A 15,315-nucleotide genomic window follows, 5' to 3' on the forward strand; every position below is an offset into this window, starting at 1 on the left:
CATGTTTGAGTCATTTAGTGATCTTTCCCAGGCTTTATTTTGTCCAGCAAGTCTACGTCACCCATGATCCCACACAACAACTCACCATAAATATACAAAAACCTGATACTAAACTGTACACTACAACTTCACAAACCTGACGCGATGTGCAGTAGTTTCATTAGTGACATGCACGCTGATTATAATGGGATACAAATTACGATTATTCAAATTTAAAAGGTGCATTGTGTAACTTTTCATTGCTCAGATCTCACTTATTTGTATAGCACTTTTTATACATTTGAAATTTACTAAACCAGGCTAAACCAGGTCTAAACCAGGTCTAAACCAGGTCTAAACCAGGTCTAAACCAGGTCTAAACCAGGACTACATCAGGACTGAACCATGACTAAACCAGGACTATACCAGGTCTAAATCAGGTCTAAATCAGGTCTAAACCAGGTCTAAACCAGGACTAAACCAGGACTAAACCAGGACTAAACCAGGACTACATCAGGACTACACCAGGACTAAACCAGGTCTAAAACCAGGACTAAACCAGGTCTAAAACCAGGTCTAAACCAGGACTACATCAGGTCTAAACCAGGTCTAAACCAGGTCTAAACCAGGTCTAAACCAGGTCTAAACCAGGTCTAAACCAGGTCTAAACCAGGTAGCCACAAAGCGTGATGGGGCAATGGCTGCGCTTTCCTCCATGGGGTGTGGAGCTGTAAGCCGGTCCTTTCACCTGCGTTCACAGTCTGCGCGGGCGCACCTCCGAGCCAGTCCCGATAGTGAGTCCTGGTTTAATTCGGGTCTGGTCCTAGTTTAGTCCTGGTTTAGTCTGTGGCATATGTAGCGCAAAAGTCCGGCATCTCGATCAATGTTTCTTCTGCTCAGTAAATAAAGCCTGTGAAGTGATGACAGTCGAGTCGTATCTGTGAATTTGTATTCGTAATGAAGAAAGTATAACTGTTTCATTTCGTAACTGTAATACTTGAAGTCGTAATTTAGAATGCTTATAATTTGTGTGTGATTTATCCCAGGTCCCAGGGCGGGTGTGGGATTAACTTTGACAAAATCATGGGTCCGGGCGGGTGTGGTCCTGTACTCTGTGGGTGCTGGTCTCCAAAAATGGACCCATGCAAGAGTCTGTTCTGAAGCTCACAGGAAGCCAGTGCTGATGGATTGATTTAAATTTAATGCCATACTTTAGAACACAGCAGGCAAAGTAATAACATCTCCATGGAAACAAGCAACTGACGGGCCCGCTACCAGAAAAATTACACGACACACATGATACACAAAGTTAATGTACAAAAGAAGACAAAATGAAGGTTTTTGGATCATTTCACAACATGTCTGTAGGGGTTACAACTATTATCAGGCTTTATGCAAAACAGTTCAACATGAAAATCTATTACGTTTTAGAAACTGATTTTATTGCTTACATTTTTGCCAAACTGTACCTATAACGTATTCAAAAGCCTTCAAACACAAAAGACCATGCTCTATTTATCAGAAAGATTTTTTTTTTTTTAAATGCTAAATGGATGTATAGCTCACCACAGTTGAGTTTCTCTGCACCAACACACTGTAAAACTCAGCAAAATTGCCCATTCATTTCATAAAGATGGCTTGATGTAAAAGAAAACGGTTTTTAAACAGCAATCACAGGGAGCCGTATGATCTGTCTAAAGCTCTGAAGTGAAGGTTAAAGGTCAGACGCCCAACTACACGGACTTTCAAAAGCACATTTCATATGAAGGAATCCTATAGTACTGCACATAGAGAAATAAAATGCTAAATAAAATGACTACGGTTAAAATACAAGTCTTACTAAATCCACCAAAGCCAATGGACGGAAATTTTGGTAAAAGGAAAAAAGGTAACTAATTAAATGACAACAATGAAATGAACTCACATTTTAACATCAAAACACCATTTCAGAATTGAGGTCTCGACCTGCTGATGGTGAAAAGCTGTTCACAGTTGGAATAGAGAAATGTTGTCTGCACATGAATAATATTGAACATTAAAAAAATACTTTTGTCTCTCACTTTTTAAAGCATTTTGAGCAGATTCCGGCTCCGTTCAAATGTTTTTCTCCATGGAGATGTTATTGCTTTGTCTGGAATGTTTCATAGTATGGCGTTAAACCTTTCTATCTTCATGGAGACCAAATCAGGCAGAGTTACAGGTCAGATCTGAGGAGAGGCGACCCCACTCACAGTCAGAACGCCTGTTTTTCTAGGTATTTTTTTACCTATAAAAAACACTTATAACTGTATAAAAGTAAGTTATAGCTGTTTAATGTCATACTGTGGAACATTCCTAGCCTGATTCATCAGCCAGTTTCACTTCGTAGAAACCGTCTGATCTCACAGCATTAGGATTCGTTCGCTCGACAGTAGCTTTAACCAATCGCTGCTATTTGGTCATGACATATGTAACGCGCCACTAACTAACTAACTGGTATATTAAGCTTTTCTCAAACCCCGTAGGACACAGGTGTCAAACATAAGGCCCGTAGGAAGAAGGGCATATAACGTCTTTCCCCTCTGACGATAAAATTCACCAAACATTCTCTTTGTTCTGGCTTTTTAAATCCTCTTCATTGTTCTGTAATTTTGTGCTGTGTATTTGCCTGCGAATTCGCACTTCTGGGGTAAATTCTTCGCGAACCATTCTACGAACCATGTATTTTAATTCCTGACCTAGTCGCTGGAGAGAAATGAAATTGAGGGGAGAAACTAGGTGGCTAGAACATTCCAGGCAGAGCAAAAACATATCCGTAGAAAAGAGCAAGTGACGAAACCCCCAACCAAAAAGTTACATAGTGCACCTTTAACAGAACTGGGACTGTGGTCGATTACAGACATTATTTGACAACTAAAGACATGCCTGACTAATGAATAACTCACAAAGACAACCGTGTGTACAGCTAAGCAGGCTCGTCAACAGAAAATTGGGGGCCCACGGCAAGAAGTCTCACATGGGCCCCTCTAATAGTAATTAATAAGCTGAGGTTTCAATTCTGGGCCCCTAAGAGGTTCATAAATGAAAAGGCAGATTAAACTGTCAAATCACTCCCAGAACACTCCATACACTTCCCGCTCTTGTGCACAAAAATCCTTAGAAGCCAAATAAAATGATTAGTAGACCAAAAGAAAAATGGGTAAATTAAAGTTGCGTTGTGTAACTTTTCTGGTGAAGGGTCCATCATCTGCTTCCCTCTCTATAGATGATGCCTGGAATGTTCCTCAGTATGGCACTACACTGTGAAGAGGCAAATCTATTCACAGTAACAATGCAAGTTTTTAAGTCAATGAAAACCCATGTTATTGAGTAAATGCGAAATTGATAAGTTTAATGCCATAGTGGGATATTCCAGACAAAGCAACAACATCTCCATGGAGACAAGCAGATGGTGGAACCTCCACACCAGTGTTTCCCAAACTTTTTTTTCTGGGGACCCATATTTTAAAAGTCACAAACCTTTGCGAACCAAGTCAAAAGACATTGGTAAATCGCAAAATAAACGAGGGGTTGACCATTATTGAACATTAATGAGGATATTTTAATGTTGACTGAGTGATCGTGTCTCTCTGAAAAATGACTAATAATTGAACCAGCAATAAAAGGTATTCATACATATCCTGAAGTGCACTAAGCTTTGCTGATTTATCACCCTTTTTTTATACAACCAAGCAGTATTTCTCAACTTTAGCTGCAGAGCAGGCAGATAGGATTCACTTGACTCACTAGCGCTCTAATGTGTCAGAACTGAATCTATGTATCATTCGTTCATTTGTTTTTCAGTATAACAAAAAAACAATAGTTTTCTTCTTTATTTGTCTCCAAAACCAAAATGGAAAAACGGATAACGATTCATTTTTTCATGTATTGATTTTATGTTTAAATGAATAATGGAAAAAACGGATAATGGCTGTTTCCCGTTTACGTGACTTAAACTGTGTTGCAGGACTAAACCAGGACTAAACCAGGACTGAATCAGGACTAAAACAGGATTAAACCAGGACTAAACCGTTTTCAGTCCTGGTCTGGTCCCGGTGTGGTCCCGGTTTCAATCACGGTCTGGTCCTGGTCTGGTCCCGGTCTCAGTCCTGGTCCTGTTCCCAGTCTAAGTCTTGGTCTCAGTCTCGGTGTGGTCCCAGACCTGGTTTGGCCTTGGTTCAGTCCTGGTTCAGTCCGGCATCGCAGTCACAGAAGTCACGTAAACAGGAAACGGCTGTTATCCATTTTTTTCTATTATTAATTTAAACACAAAATCGAAAACTGAAAAAACTAATTGTTATCCGTTTTTTTCCATTTTGGTTCTGAAGACAAATAATGAAGAAAATAGTAGTTTTTTAGTTTTTTTATTTTTGGTTTTATATTGAAAAATGAATGAACGAATGATACAGGAATTGAACTGTATATTGCAGATCTACATGCAGATCGTGACAAGGCGACCCAAAAAAAATCTCTTGCAACCCAACAATGCTCTACCAGGCACGCCTTTAAGACCCCATCTGCGGATTTACCTGCTAAATAACTACAGCCGTACTGAAAACAGGTAAATATCCAGACTCAAACTTTGCAGATAAAGCCGTTTTGACCCACACCAGCTCCTACCTGCTTGTCTTTGTCTTTGGCCTTGCTGCTGCCTGTGACCCTGGACATGGAGACCTCTCGGGGAATGACCGAGATCTGGTGCAGTGGCATGTTCATCCCAGCAGGTGGCCCCAGCAGCTTCACGCGTTCACTTCCTGTCTGTCGTCAAGACAACGGGCATGATGGGCCGGACCAACGCGACGTGTCCGCTACACCCTGGAGAAAAAGACGAAGAAGAAAAAAAAGAGGTCAGGTCATGTACAAGCAAAAGTCTACCTGAATTTACCTGTTCTTTTGTGCATTTAAGAGATCAATGTAAGTTTGGACTTCTGCTGCCATGGTAACGAAGGTTTTTACTCTGTTTTGATTGGCTAACACTGTGACAGAATACATATTGCACATCCTAAAGTCAAATGTTGTCTTGACTGGTGAAGAAGTGTCACATGCTTTGCTCGGAATGCTCCACAGTATGGCATTAAACCTATCAATCTTGCATTTAAAGGATTAAAGATGTCTCTAGTGCTAAAAAAAAACAAACATACCTCAAAATCCATTCTTACTGTGAATTGGATTGCCTCCTCACAGATCTTACATGTGACTTAGTCTGGCAGCATCAGCTTGTAGATAAATTCAATGACAAACTAGGCCAAAGCAACAACCAAGGGTGGAAAGTAACCAGTAGATTTTTTTTTAAACTTGAACCAAAAAAATATAAACAAAAAAATGTCATTCATAATCATGTAATATTTTAAATGATAGAAGTTAGGGCCTGACCGATATGGATTTTTTTGCGGCCAATGTGATACAGATAAAATGGGAGTTGAAGGTGCTGACAGTCAATATTAAAGCCGAAACATTTAGTGATGTAAAAATTCACTGTAAATCTTCAATTGATTATAAAACTCAAGTTTGGCTCTACTGAATTTTAAATTAGGTTTGTTTAGGCTACATTTCTTCTTCTTTAGAGTCATATTTAAAGACAGTAGGTCGGCCTAATGGCATTTTTTTTTTTTTTTTTGCTTGATATTCTAGCCAGTAAAGAAAGTAAGTAAAATACCGCTATTAGTCTTTAGCGGTAAATGTGTGGTAATTATAAGCAGATCATTCACACCTCTGTTCACAGCTCATTTACATATTAGTGCAGTTTCAAGTAATGTGTATACAGCCACTATAGTCACTTTACACAAGGCCAGTGTCAGAGAAAACAGGCTGTTTATGTGTGGGAGTTCACGGAGTAGCTTCAAATCCAACACATTTGTAACACTCACTGCTCACACAGGCTCCTCTCAGATCACAAGTCTTCACTAATAAGTGTCATTTTAATCCTGGCTCAAACTGATCGTCCTTAAAAATAATATAATCCAGCATATTGACAGTTTATGTCCTCCGTCTATGGAACAGTTCTCTCTGCTCTGCACTCACAAAAAACAAAAAAACAAGCAGTAGGTATGTTTCTGGCCTAAACTGCGCTGAAGTTCACTTTTATTTATCGTCAGTATCATGGATCAGACACAAGAGCGTTTAAAGCACCACCTCAAAGTTGAGCACATGGATCTATGGCTGTGCATGGGTGTAAACAAGCGCACATGAGTGACTCTGGGGGTGCGTTCGGAGGAAGTACAGCGTCACAGACACAGACAAATTACTCCATAGATAAATATTGATGCGGCGTCACATATCAGGACATTTATCTGTCTGTAAATTGGATTAAATGGACATAATATAGATCAGGAGTCTCCAACATTTTTCCTCTGTTGAGCTACTAAAACAAAAATGCCAGAGAGTTACAAATTTTAGCAACCATAAGAAATTTAGATGATTATAAGCAAGTGTGCAAGCTTTGGGGTACAGTTAGATCCCTACAAAACATAAACCATTGTCCATTTATTAGTGCACAAAATTGGGCTTCAAAATGATACATTTACAATAGGAATAGGCGTGTAATTAACCAAATTTTTGTTATTCAGCACAATGGTATGATTCCAAAATCTCTTGGTGAGCTACTTGGAAGGGTGTGGAGAGCTACCAGTAGATTCCGAGATGCAGGTTGGAGACTCCTGATATAGAGTCTAAGTTTCATAACAAGGTATAACTAGTGATGGGCGAATGAAGTCTCGTGAAGCATTGACACCTCAGTTGCAATATTGTCTCAAATGGTTCGACGTGTCTGAGGACTCGGAGAAACACTGACCTCTAGTGAACAAATTTAACCATTGGCACACAGGTGTTTCAGCATCGATGAAGTATTGTTAGTGTAAGACAATACTTGTGTGCAGAGCGACACAGTACCTAACAACAACAATAATAATGATGATTTAAAATAATATGTCAAGAGCAACATAAATAGCTGCTGTAAATAAGAAAATAGGTTAACTTGTTAGATGGAATTAGATCAAAGTCCCAAACCATGAATCGCTTTTTTCCACTTGTAGATGCCATCGAAAATGAAACAAATACCAACAGTCGCCAAAATCACCACTAACGTCACACAATACTCCTCACTACCCAACATTTTTAAGAAATATTGGTGCATCTTTTATACTGTAGCAGTTTAGCGCTTGTCAAACCACAGAAGTGCGCTGAACACTCTGAAACACTCTGAACCAATCGCAGAGCGGAACATTCGCTGAGCCAATGAAACGCTTCGATACACTGAAGCGATTGACACACAGAGCGAAGCAGTAGGGGGAGGGGCCGACACTTCGACACTTTGGTCACGTGAGCGGCTGCTGTGAGACGAGCTCCGAGGCAGTGCTTCAGAGCAATTTGTTTCAGAAAGAACGAGACGTGCTCCGGAGCTCCGACTCATTTGCCCATCACTAGGTATAACATGTCCACGTGGACTATTGGCCCATAATGGCAAGATTTAGGCCAATAGCTGATGTGTCTCCAAGTGCACATATCAGCCTATAATATTGCCCAAACAATAGATCAACGATGGAGCCCTAATGAAATTTACTCAGTAGTGAACAAGTTTGGAGTGAGCTGTTTCTGCATCTTTCAATACCGTAAAAGGAAGTAGTAACTTGTACTCTGCGTAGTATTGATCCTCCATATTTTTTACTTAAGTTCCATTTCAGAAGCAGTACTCATACTTGTAATTGAGTACATTATTAGTAGTGAAGGCCAAATGAGTCGGAGCTCCGGAGCACGTCTCGTTCTTTCTGAAACTAATTGCTCTGAAGCACTGCCTCGGAGCTCGTCTCACAGCAGCCGCTCACGTGACCAAAGTGTCGAAGTGTCGGCCCCTCCCCCTACTGCTTCGCTCTGTGTGTCAATCGCTTCAGTGTATCGAAGCGTTTCATTGGCTCAGCGAATGTTCCGCTCTGCGATTGGTTCAGAGTGTTTCAGAGTGTTCAGCGCACTTCTGTGGTTTGACAAGCGCTAAACTGCTACAGTATAAAAGATGCACCAATATTTCTTAAAAATGTTGGGTAGTGAGGAGTATTGTGTGACGTTAGTGGTGATTTTGGCGACTGTTGGTATTTGTTTCATTTTCGATGGCATCTACAAGTGGAAAAAAGCGATTCATGGTTTGGGACTTTGATCTAATTCCATCTAACAAGTTAACCTATTTTCTTATTTACAGCAGCTATTTATGTTGCTCTTTACATATTATTTTAAATCATCATTATTATTGTTGTTGTTAGGTACTGTGTCGCTCTGCACACAAGTATTGTCTTACACTAACAATACTTCATCGATGCTGAGACACCTGTGTGCCAATGGTTAAATTTGTCCACTAGAGGTCAGTGTTTCTCCAAGGCCTCAGACACGTCGAACCATTTGAGACAATATTGCGACTGAGGTGTCACTGCTTCACGAGGCTCCATTCGCCCATCACTAATTATTAGTCAAGTAACTAACATTTTCAGGACCCTTTCCACCACTGGCAATATCATCTCCATGGAGACAAGCAGGTGGTAGAATGTTACACAGCGCATCTTTAACTACAACAAACATTTTTCTCCACATTGAAAAATCTTACACTGCATTTAAACCAAACTGTGCATGTGGTTTTCATTTTTTGCATTTGACAGTTACAGTACCTTCATTACACTCCGCACTATTGCACAAACCGCAAGTTTAAAGAAAATAGAAACAAAAATAATGGCTGAACTGCTCCTCCTTGACCGAACACGGGCCCGGAGTTGTGAAGTTGCAGCAGAGAATTCACTAATGGTGGATTCCCGGGCATTTTGCATTCACACATGACACGTACAAGAAAGCTACAAGGTCGAACTGCGCTATTATCCACCGCTGTTCTAAATGTGAGTGCAACTGAGAACAAGTCGAGTCAAGATACTTTTTGGTATTTTTAAAAGACGTTTATAATAGTGTTTTGTGAGGATGCAACAGCGGTGGAGAACGCTGCCAGCAAGATTCTTCTACCGCGCGCAGCAGTCAGCGTCAGGAAAAACTAAAGCAAAGTCTTGTCAAGATAAAAACGTGAAAAACAGAACGAGCTGATTTTAATCGGTCTCCAGCCGTCCGATGTTATTTCTCACTTTGTTAACGCGTTCTTAACTGCCTCATAAATCACTGCAATGAATTTATAATAGAGATGTGACTATTAAAAATAATCTGCTACATAAAACTTTTCCATAAAATAACACTATTATCTCCCTGCTTTAATGTAGTCTATACGTGATAAGTCGTCTTCTTTTGAGAATCGTCCCTAGTTGATAACCAATGAAGCTAAAAACAACTAGCCTGCTAACATGCTAATAGCAACGCTCTTTCTTATATAACTTAAAGGAACAATCCGGAATTTTGGCAAAAGCAGAAAAATAAAATAACTGGATAGAGCAGTGGTCCCCAACCTTTTTAGAGCCGCGGACCAGTTTTATGTACAGTTTAGTCCTGGTTTAGTCCTGGTTTTGGACCTGATTTGGACCTGGTTTTAGACCTGGTTTGGTCCTGGTTTAGTCCTGGTTAAATCCTGTTTTATTCCTGGTTTTATTGCTGGTTTAGTCCTGGTTTTGGACCTGGATTGGACCTGGTTTTACACTGGGTTTAGTCGTGGTTTAGTCCTGGTTTAGTTCTGGTTAAATCCTGTTTTAGTCCTGGTTTTGTTCCTTGTTTATTACCTGTTTAGACCTGGTTTTTGACCTGGTTTAGAACTGGTTTTAGTCCCGGTTTAGATCTGCTTTAGTCCTGTTTTTAGTTCTGGTTTAGATCTGCTTTAGTCCTGGTTTTAGTTCTGGTTTAGTCCTGGTTTAGAGCTTGTTTAGACCTGGTTAGGTGCTGGTTTAGACCTGGTTTAGACCTGGTTTAGACCTGGTTTTATTCCTTGTTTATTCCTGGTTTAGACCTGGTTTTAGACCTGGTTTAAAACCGGTTTTAGAAATGGATTTAAACCTGATTTTAGACCTGGTTTTAGTCCTGGTTTAGACCTGGTTAAATCCTGTTTTAGACCTGGTTTAGTCCTGGGTTTATTCCTTGTTTATTACTGGTTTAGACCTGGTTTTAGACCTGGTTTAGAACCGGTTTTAGAAATGGATTTAGACCTGGTTTTAGTCCTGGTTTATTCCTGGTTTAGACCTGGTTTAGTCCTGGTTTTAGTTCTGGTTTTAGTCCTGTTTTTAGTTCTGGTTTAGAGCTTGTTTACGTAGACCTGGTTAGGTGCTGGTTTAGTCCTGGTTTAGTCCTGGTTAAATCCTGTTTTAGACCTAGACAACCCCAGCATGTTTTGACTGAGGTAACAACATTATAACATGGCTTAAAACTTCTTTTGTACAATAAGGCAAATTTAAGTCATAAGATTAATACGACAAATAATAAGGGACAACATTTGCAGATAAAAAGTTTGTATGTTTCTCTCAAAAACAGTAAATCTAAAAACATGACATCACCAAATTCAACACCACAAACATTTATATATATATATATATATATTGAACTTTCTGATGCAACAAAACTTTTTTCCAAACTCCACAAACGCTCCAGTCTCCAGAGAGGCTGAGAATAGCAGCCGAGCCCTGTTCACAGCGGGGGGTCTGAGAGAGACACAGGGGACCTCCTCACACCTCTGCTGCAGTTAAAGCCCAAATTAAATCAAAAACGACGGCGACAAGGCGATGGAGGCAGTGTGCGTTGAGTCGACACCGAACTATAATTCAGCCTCAAGTCTTCCTCTAAAGGCTAAAGGAGACACTGAGTAACCTACAGGGGACATAATATACATTCTTGTGACTTTAATTGGTTTTAAAAGGGCTCATATTATGCAGTTTTCTCATCTATGTTATAACGTTGTTTCCTCATCAAAAACATACATTTAACACACAAACCCTGCATATTTAGTTTATATATTTAGTTGTTCTCTCAAACAGAAAACACTCAATCTTGTGACGTCATGTGGTAATAAAGAAAGTACTCCACTGTGTTTTTAAACTCCATAACATTTGTGCCCGTACCAGCTTGTCGAAGCCTGATCCTGTCAGATCTCAGAAGCTCAGCAGGGCCAGGCCTGGTTAGTACTTGGATGGGAGACACTGAGAAAATCAGGTGCCACAGTGGGGCATCACTCACAAAAAATGCCATTGTGTCCTTAGGCAAGACACTTCACCCACATTACCTAGTATGAAAGTGGTGTGTGGGTGAGTGTTGGTGGTGGTTGGAGGGGCCTATGACGCAGATTGTCAGCCTGTCCCAGGGCAGCTGTGGCTACAATAATATCTTACCACTACAGAGAGTGTGGAGTGACTGAATAATGCTCTGTCTTTGGCAACGTTCAGACTGCAGGGCTTAATGCTCAATTCAGATTTTTTTGTGAAATTCAATGTTTTTGGGAACTCGTTCACATTTCCAATTAAATGTGACTTGTATGTGACTCCAGTTTGAACAGTAAACGGCCCGAAAGTGTCCCGCATGTGCACTGGAGACACGATGACGTCAACCGCAGTGAGCGTGCTCTGTGTTTACAGAAGTTGTCCAAACATGGACGCGAACATTGAGCACCTGGAGATTTTAAAGTTCCTCTCGTACTGGAGCCAGAACATGTACATGTTTTAAAGAGGAGATTGAGAAGGAGAAGGACGAGGTTTTTGGTCGTGGTGTTTTGTGGGACAGCGGCAGCGACGTCCGTTGAAAGGAACGTGTGGATGTGGAGACGGAGCCAAGAGTGGTGAGTGGTGATGTGCTTCACTTCAGTGACACGGAGTTCAGTAACAATTTTCGCCTACTTCAGCGCAGAATAGTGACGTTTGTGGCTTGTTGATAACGTGTAGGTCAGAGGAATTCGCTTTGGCCGTTCAGACTGAAGTCGCATGTCAAAAGATCAGATATGTATCGGTTTCAGGAGCACATATCCAAGTGTCCTGGGTTGCATTTGAAAAAATCTGATCTGTGTCGTTCAGACTATCATAAAAAAAATCTGATACAGGTCACATAGAGGCCAAAAAATTGGATTTGGGTCAGTTCAGGCTGCAGTCTGAACGCAGCCTTTGAGTGTCCAGAAAAGCGCTATATAAAACTGATGCATTATTTTTAGATATTAGTTTAACTTATTCATACATCTTCATTGTTGTAAAAGTTTTCAGCTTGTCCAAGAAAGGGTAGAAGTAAAAGGCTGGAGATCAACTGGACATCTTAAGGAAAGAAGTTTATTTACCATGAATAATAAAGGCCCAGGCGGACTCGAAAAGTCAACATACTATGACTTCAAAAGTGAACATAGTGTGATCTTTGAGTGTTCAAGCCTCTTTGACTCTGCTTTCAAAGGAGGAGGTTTATAAAGCAAGTGTGGTGAGACTATGAAGGCCAGTAGACACCGGTTAGTCAGCAATATGCCACATTTTAGATAGTGGTATGCCAATGGTACACCAAGGGAAGGTGATGGTGTAAATATAGCTTTTGTGAGTCAATGTTAAACTAAGATGTACGTGGAAGATAAATTACTTAAATTCTCTTACGTTCACTAGAATCATTTGGATCGTTTCAACCTTGAAGTTACAAATCTCTACTGAAGATAAAAGGAGCTGTTAACGTCAAAACTATCACAATGTGGAACAGAGCATTTTGAGCTTTGGAGATGTAAACAAACTAATAATATAGAATTACTCAAACATGTATGAATTAAACAACACACAACTCCTGGTATGTTTTTGACAGCATTATAACATGGCTTAAGGTTCCATTTAGATTTTTTGTATGATATCACTTCAATAAAAACTATCTGCGGTTGCTGTGGAAACTACCAGTACCCCAAAACTACGCTTAACAATACCAGTGAACATGAAGATCAGTTGTTCCTCCACCTCTGACTTCTGGCTTCTAAAAAACCTTCTCAGAATAAAAATAACCAAATATTTCCTTTATGAGATGAGGCCATGTTAACAAAGAGAGAATAGAGCGGAGGCACAGCTCTTGACTCTACAGTTCAGGATCTGGCGGTGCGCAGTTTGACACAGAGAGCAGCAGCAAAAAACATCCTCTTCGACTCGTGTTTGTTTTCAGATTAACGACTAAAAGGACTCCCGCCAAGCTGTAAACCACTTTGAGCACTGCTGTTTTCTACTTTTAACTGTCAGTCGGTTTGAAACTCATTCCAGGAGCAAGTCTTCACCGAATCCACGTGAAAAGATGAATGATGATGGGCAAAAAGCAAAACAGATTGAAATATTACAACTCACAATTTTGGCATGTTTGTACTGTATTAAAGGTGCATTGTGTAACTTTTCAGGGGTCCGAGATGTTATTGCTTTGCCTGGAACGTTCCACGGTATGACATTAAACACTTCTATCTAGGATTTATTCATTACAAGTGTTTCAACGCTCAAAAATACAATCATTCTCTTTGGGGATAGGGTTGCCTCTACACAGATCTGACCTGTAATGTATGGAAGATAAATTGTTTCATCAGATTTTGAAATTTTTTACTCTGAAAAAACATGTTTGAATTATTTTTATTATGAATTTTTGGAGGAAGTGTCTGGGGTGAAATTTCAGCCACTAAAATTCAGAATAAAAATAATTTAAACATCAAAAATTCAAAGTGAGAAATTCAGTGGTATTTAAAATTCAAAATCTGATGGAACAAATGATCTTCCATAGTAATGTAGCCTATGGTTGCATCCCTTGAAATAATCTCTGCCGTGGAACATTGTAGACAAAATTATAACATTTCCATGACGATAAGCAGGTGACAGACCCTTCGCCAGAAAAGTTGCACAATGCATCTTTAAAGTCACTGTGTCTGATGTGAAAATATGTAAATAAATGTAAGGTACAGCTGTTTAATGTCATACTGTGGAACATTCCAGACAAAGCAGTGACACACCCAGAAAAACAAGCAAATGGCAGCCGAAAAGTGACACAGTGCACCTTTAAAGGCACTGTATCTGATCTTACAATATTAAAAAGAAAACTAGTTCATTCTAAATGGTTTGCAGTGGTCCAGATTTCTTCCTCACTTAAATCATCTGTGCAGGCAGCACGCAGCAGACTTATTCTGACATTAAAAGAGCTGCTTATAAAAATATAACTGTAATGGGGCAAGACATTGTGCTCAAAAACATGGGAAGATAATAATCATTTTCAGGGCATTTAAATGGTTAGCTTCTAGGCCAAACAGCAAAGGGAGCGGCAAGATAATGATCCTTGTATTAGATTATATAATTGTGCATGTGTTAGGCCTGGTGCAGGCGGCTCTGCCTTGGGGGGAAGGGGGGCTGGTGATAAGGAGCAGAGACAGGGACCCTGTGGACAAATGAGAAAGGTACAGACAGGTACAGACAGGTGCAGACAGGTGCAGACAGGGACAAACAGGGACAGACTTTAGACTGTGAGGACAGCCTGAGGATGAAATCTGCACAGTGCGCACATCTCAGGCATGTGACCGGTTCATTCTTGTGCCACCCTGTACCCTCCTCACCCACACCAAGCACCATGACTGCCATGTGATATGTCTGTGCCAACATCAGAGAACATCTCATCCAACCCCAGAGCCATGCAGCCATAGACTGTATAAACAAGTGGACAAAAAGGAGTGTGACGTCGCCTTCAGCTCACATTTGGAGCAGAGTTCAGTGTTAGGAATAGGAATTATTTAGAGACAAAACAGTGAAATATAAACACCAGGATCAAGTAGAGCGGGTTAATACAAACCAAAATGACGAGGCTCACTGCAGCAGTTACAGAAGGAGTGACAAGTTTTTAGTGCAAAGTCAATTGGAGTCAGAGCAGAAGCGCACCCATGCTCACCTCCTATTTGAAACGTGGTGGCTAGTGGGTTAGCCATGACCATTTATAAATACAGTCTATGCATGAAACTGAGCAGGTTCCGCCTGTAGCTTCAGCTGAGGTTATGTAAAAGTCAACCTCTGGGTCCAAATGAAGACGTGACTGTGGGATGGACTGTGATCTCAGAGAGTTCCTGCTCTGTTCTGCTTCTAACCAGTCTCACTACATCCCCATTAGAAGTGGACAGCTCCACTTAAAGTGTAAGCAGTAAAAGCACTGCTGCCCCTCCTGAGGCACTTTACCAGAACAGTCTTTGAGGCCAGTCTCTTGAGGACCCTAGTTTTAACTCTGACCATGTGAGCAATGGCACCTTCATAATAAAACATGAAATGCCCAATAGCTTGTTTAAAAGAACTTCAAATGCTTAAATCATGCTCATCATTTGACATTTACCCATTTTAAAAGGCCCTGTATCCAATTTTCCACTGTATTAGAGTGAAATATGTCTTGTCCCAGTACAGTATACCAAGAAAAACT

General features: G+C 40.4%; 1 protein-coding gene across 3 annotated transcripts in view; it reads right to left on the bottom strand.

Annotated features, from left to right (window-relative positions):
- Positions 1-15,315, bottom strand: part of marchf8 (membrane-associated ring finger (C3HC4) 8) — a 435,761-nt gene that overhangs the window by 314,305 nt on the left and 106,141 nt on the right. For all 3 annotated transcript variants that reach the window (XM_020929310.2, XM_020929318.2, XM_055162636.1), the window contains exon 2: positions 4,618-4,812. In XM_020929310.2, the coding sequence (XP_020784969.2) occupies positions 4,618-4,713 (96 nt within the window). In that variant the 5' untranslated portion in view covers positions 4,714-4,812. The remainder of the gene's footprint in view (positions 1-4,617; positions 4,813-15,315) is intronic.

The sequence above is a fragment of the Boleophthalmus pectinirostris genome, unplaced genomic scaffold, assembly GCF_026225935.1.
Source record: "Boleophthalmus pectinirostris isolate CB_2022bp ecotype Guang Dong unplaced genomic scaffold, ASM2622593v1 HiC_scaffold_5, whole genome shotgun sequence".
Taxonomy (NCBI): Eukaryota; Metazoa; Chordata; class Actinopteri; order Gobiiformes; family Gobiidae; genus Boleophthalmus; species Boleophthalmus pectinirostris.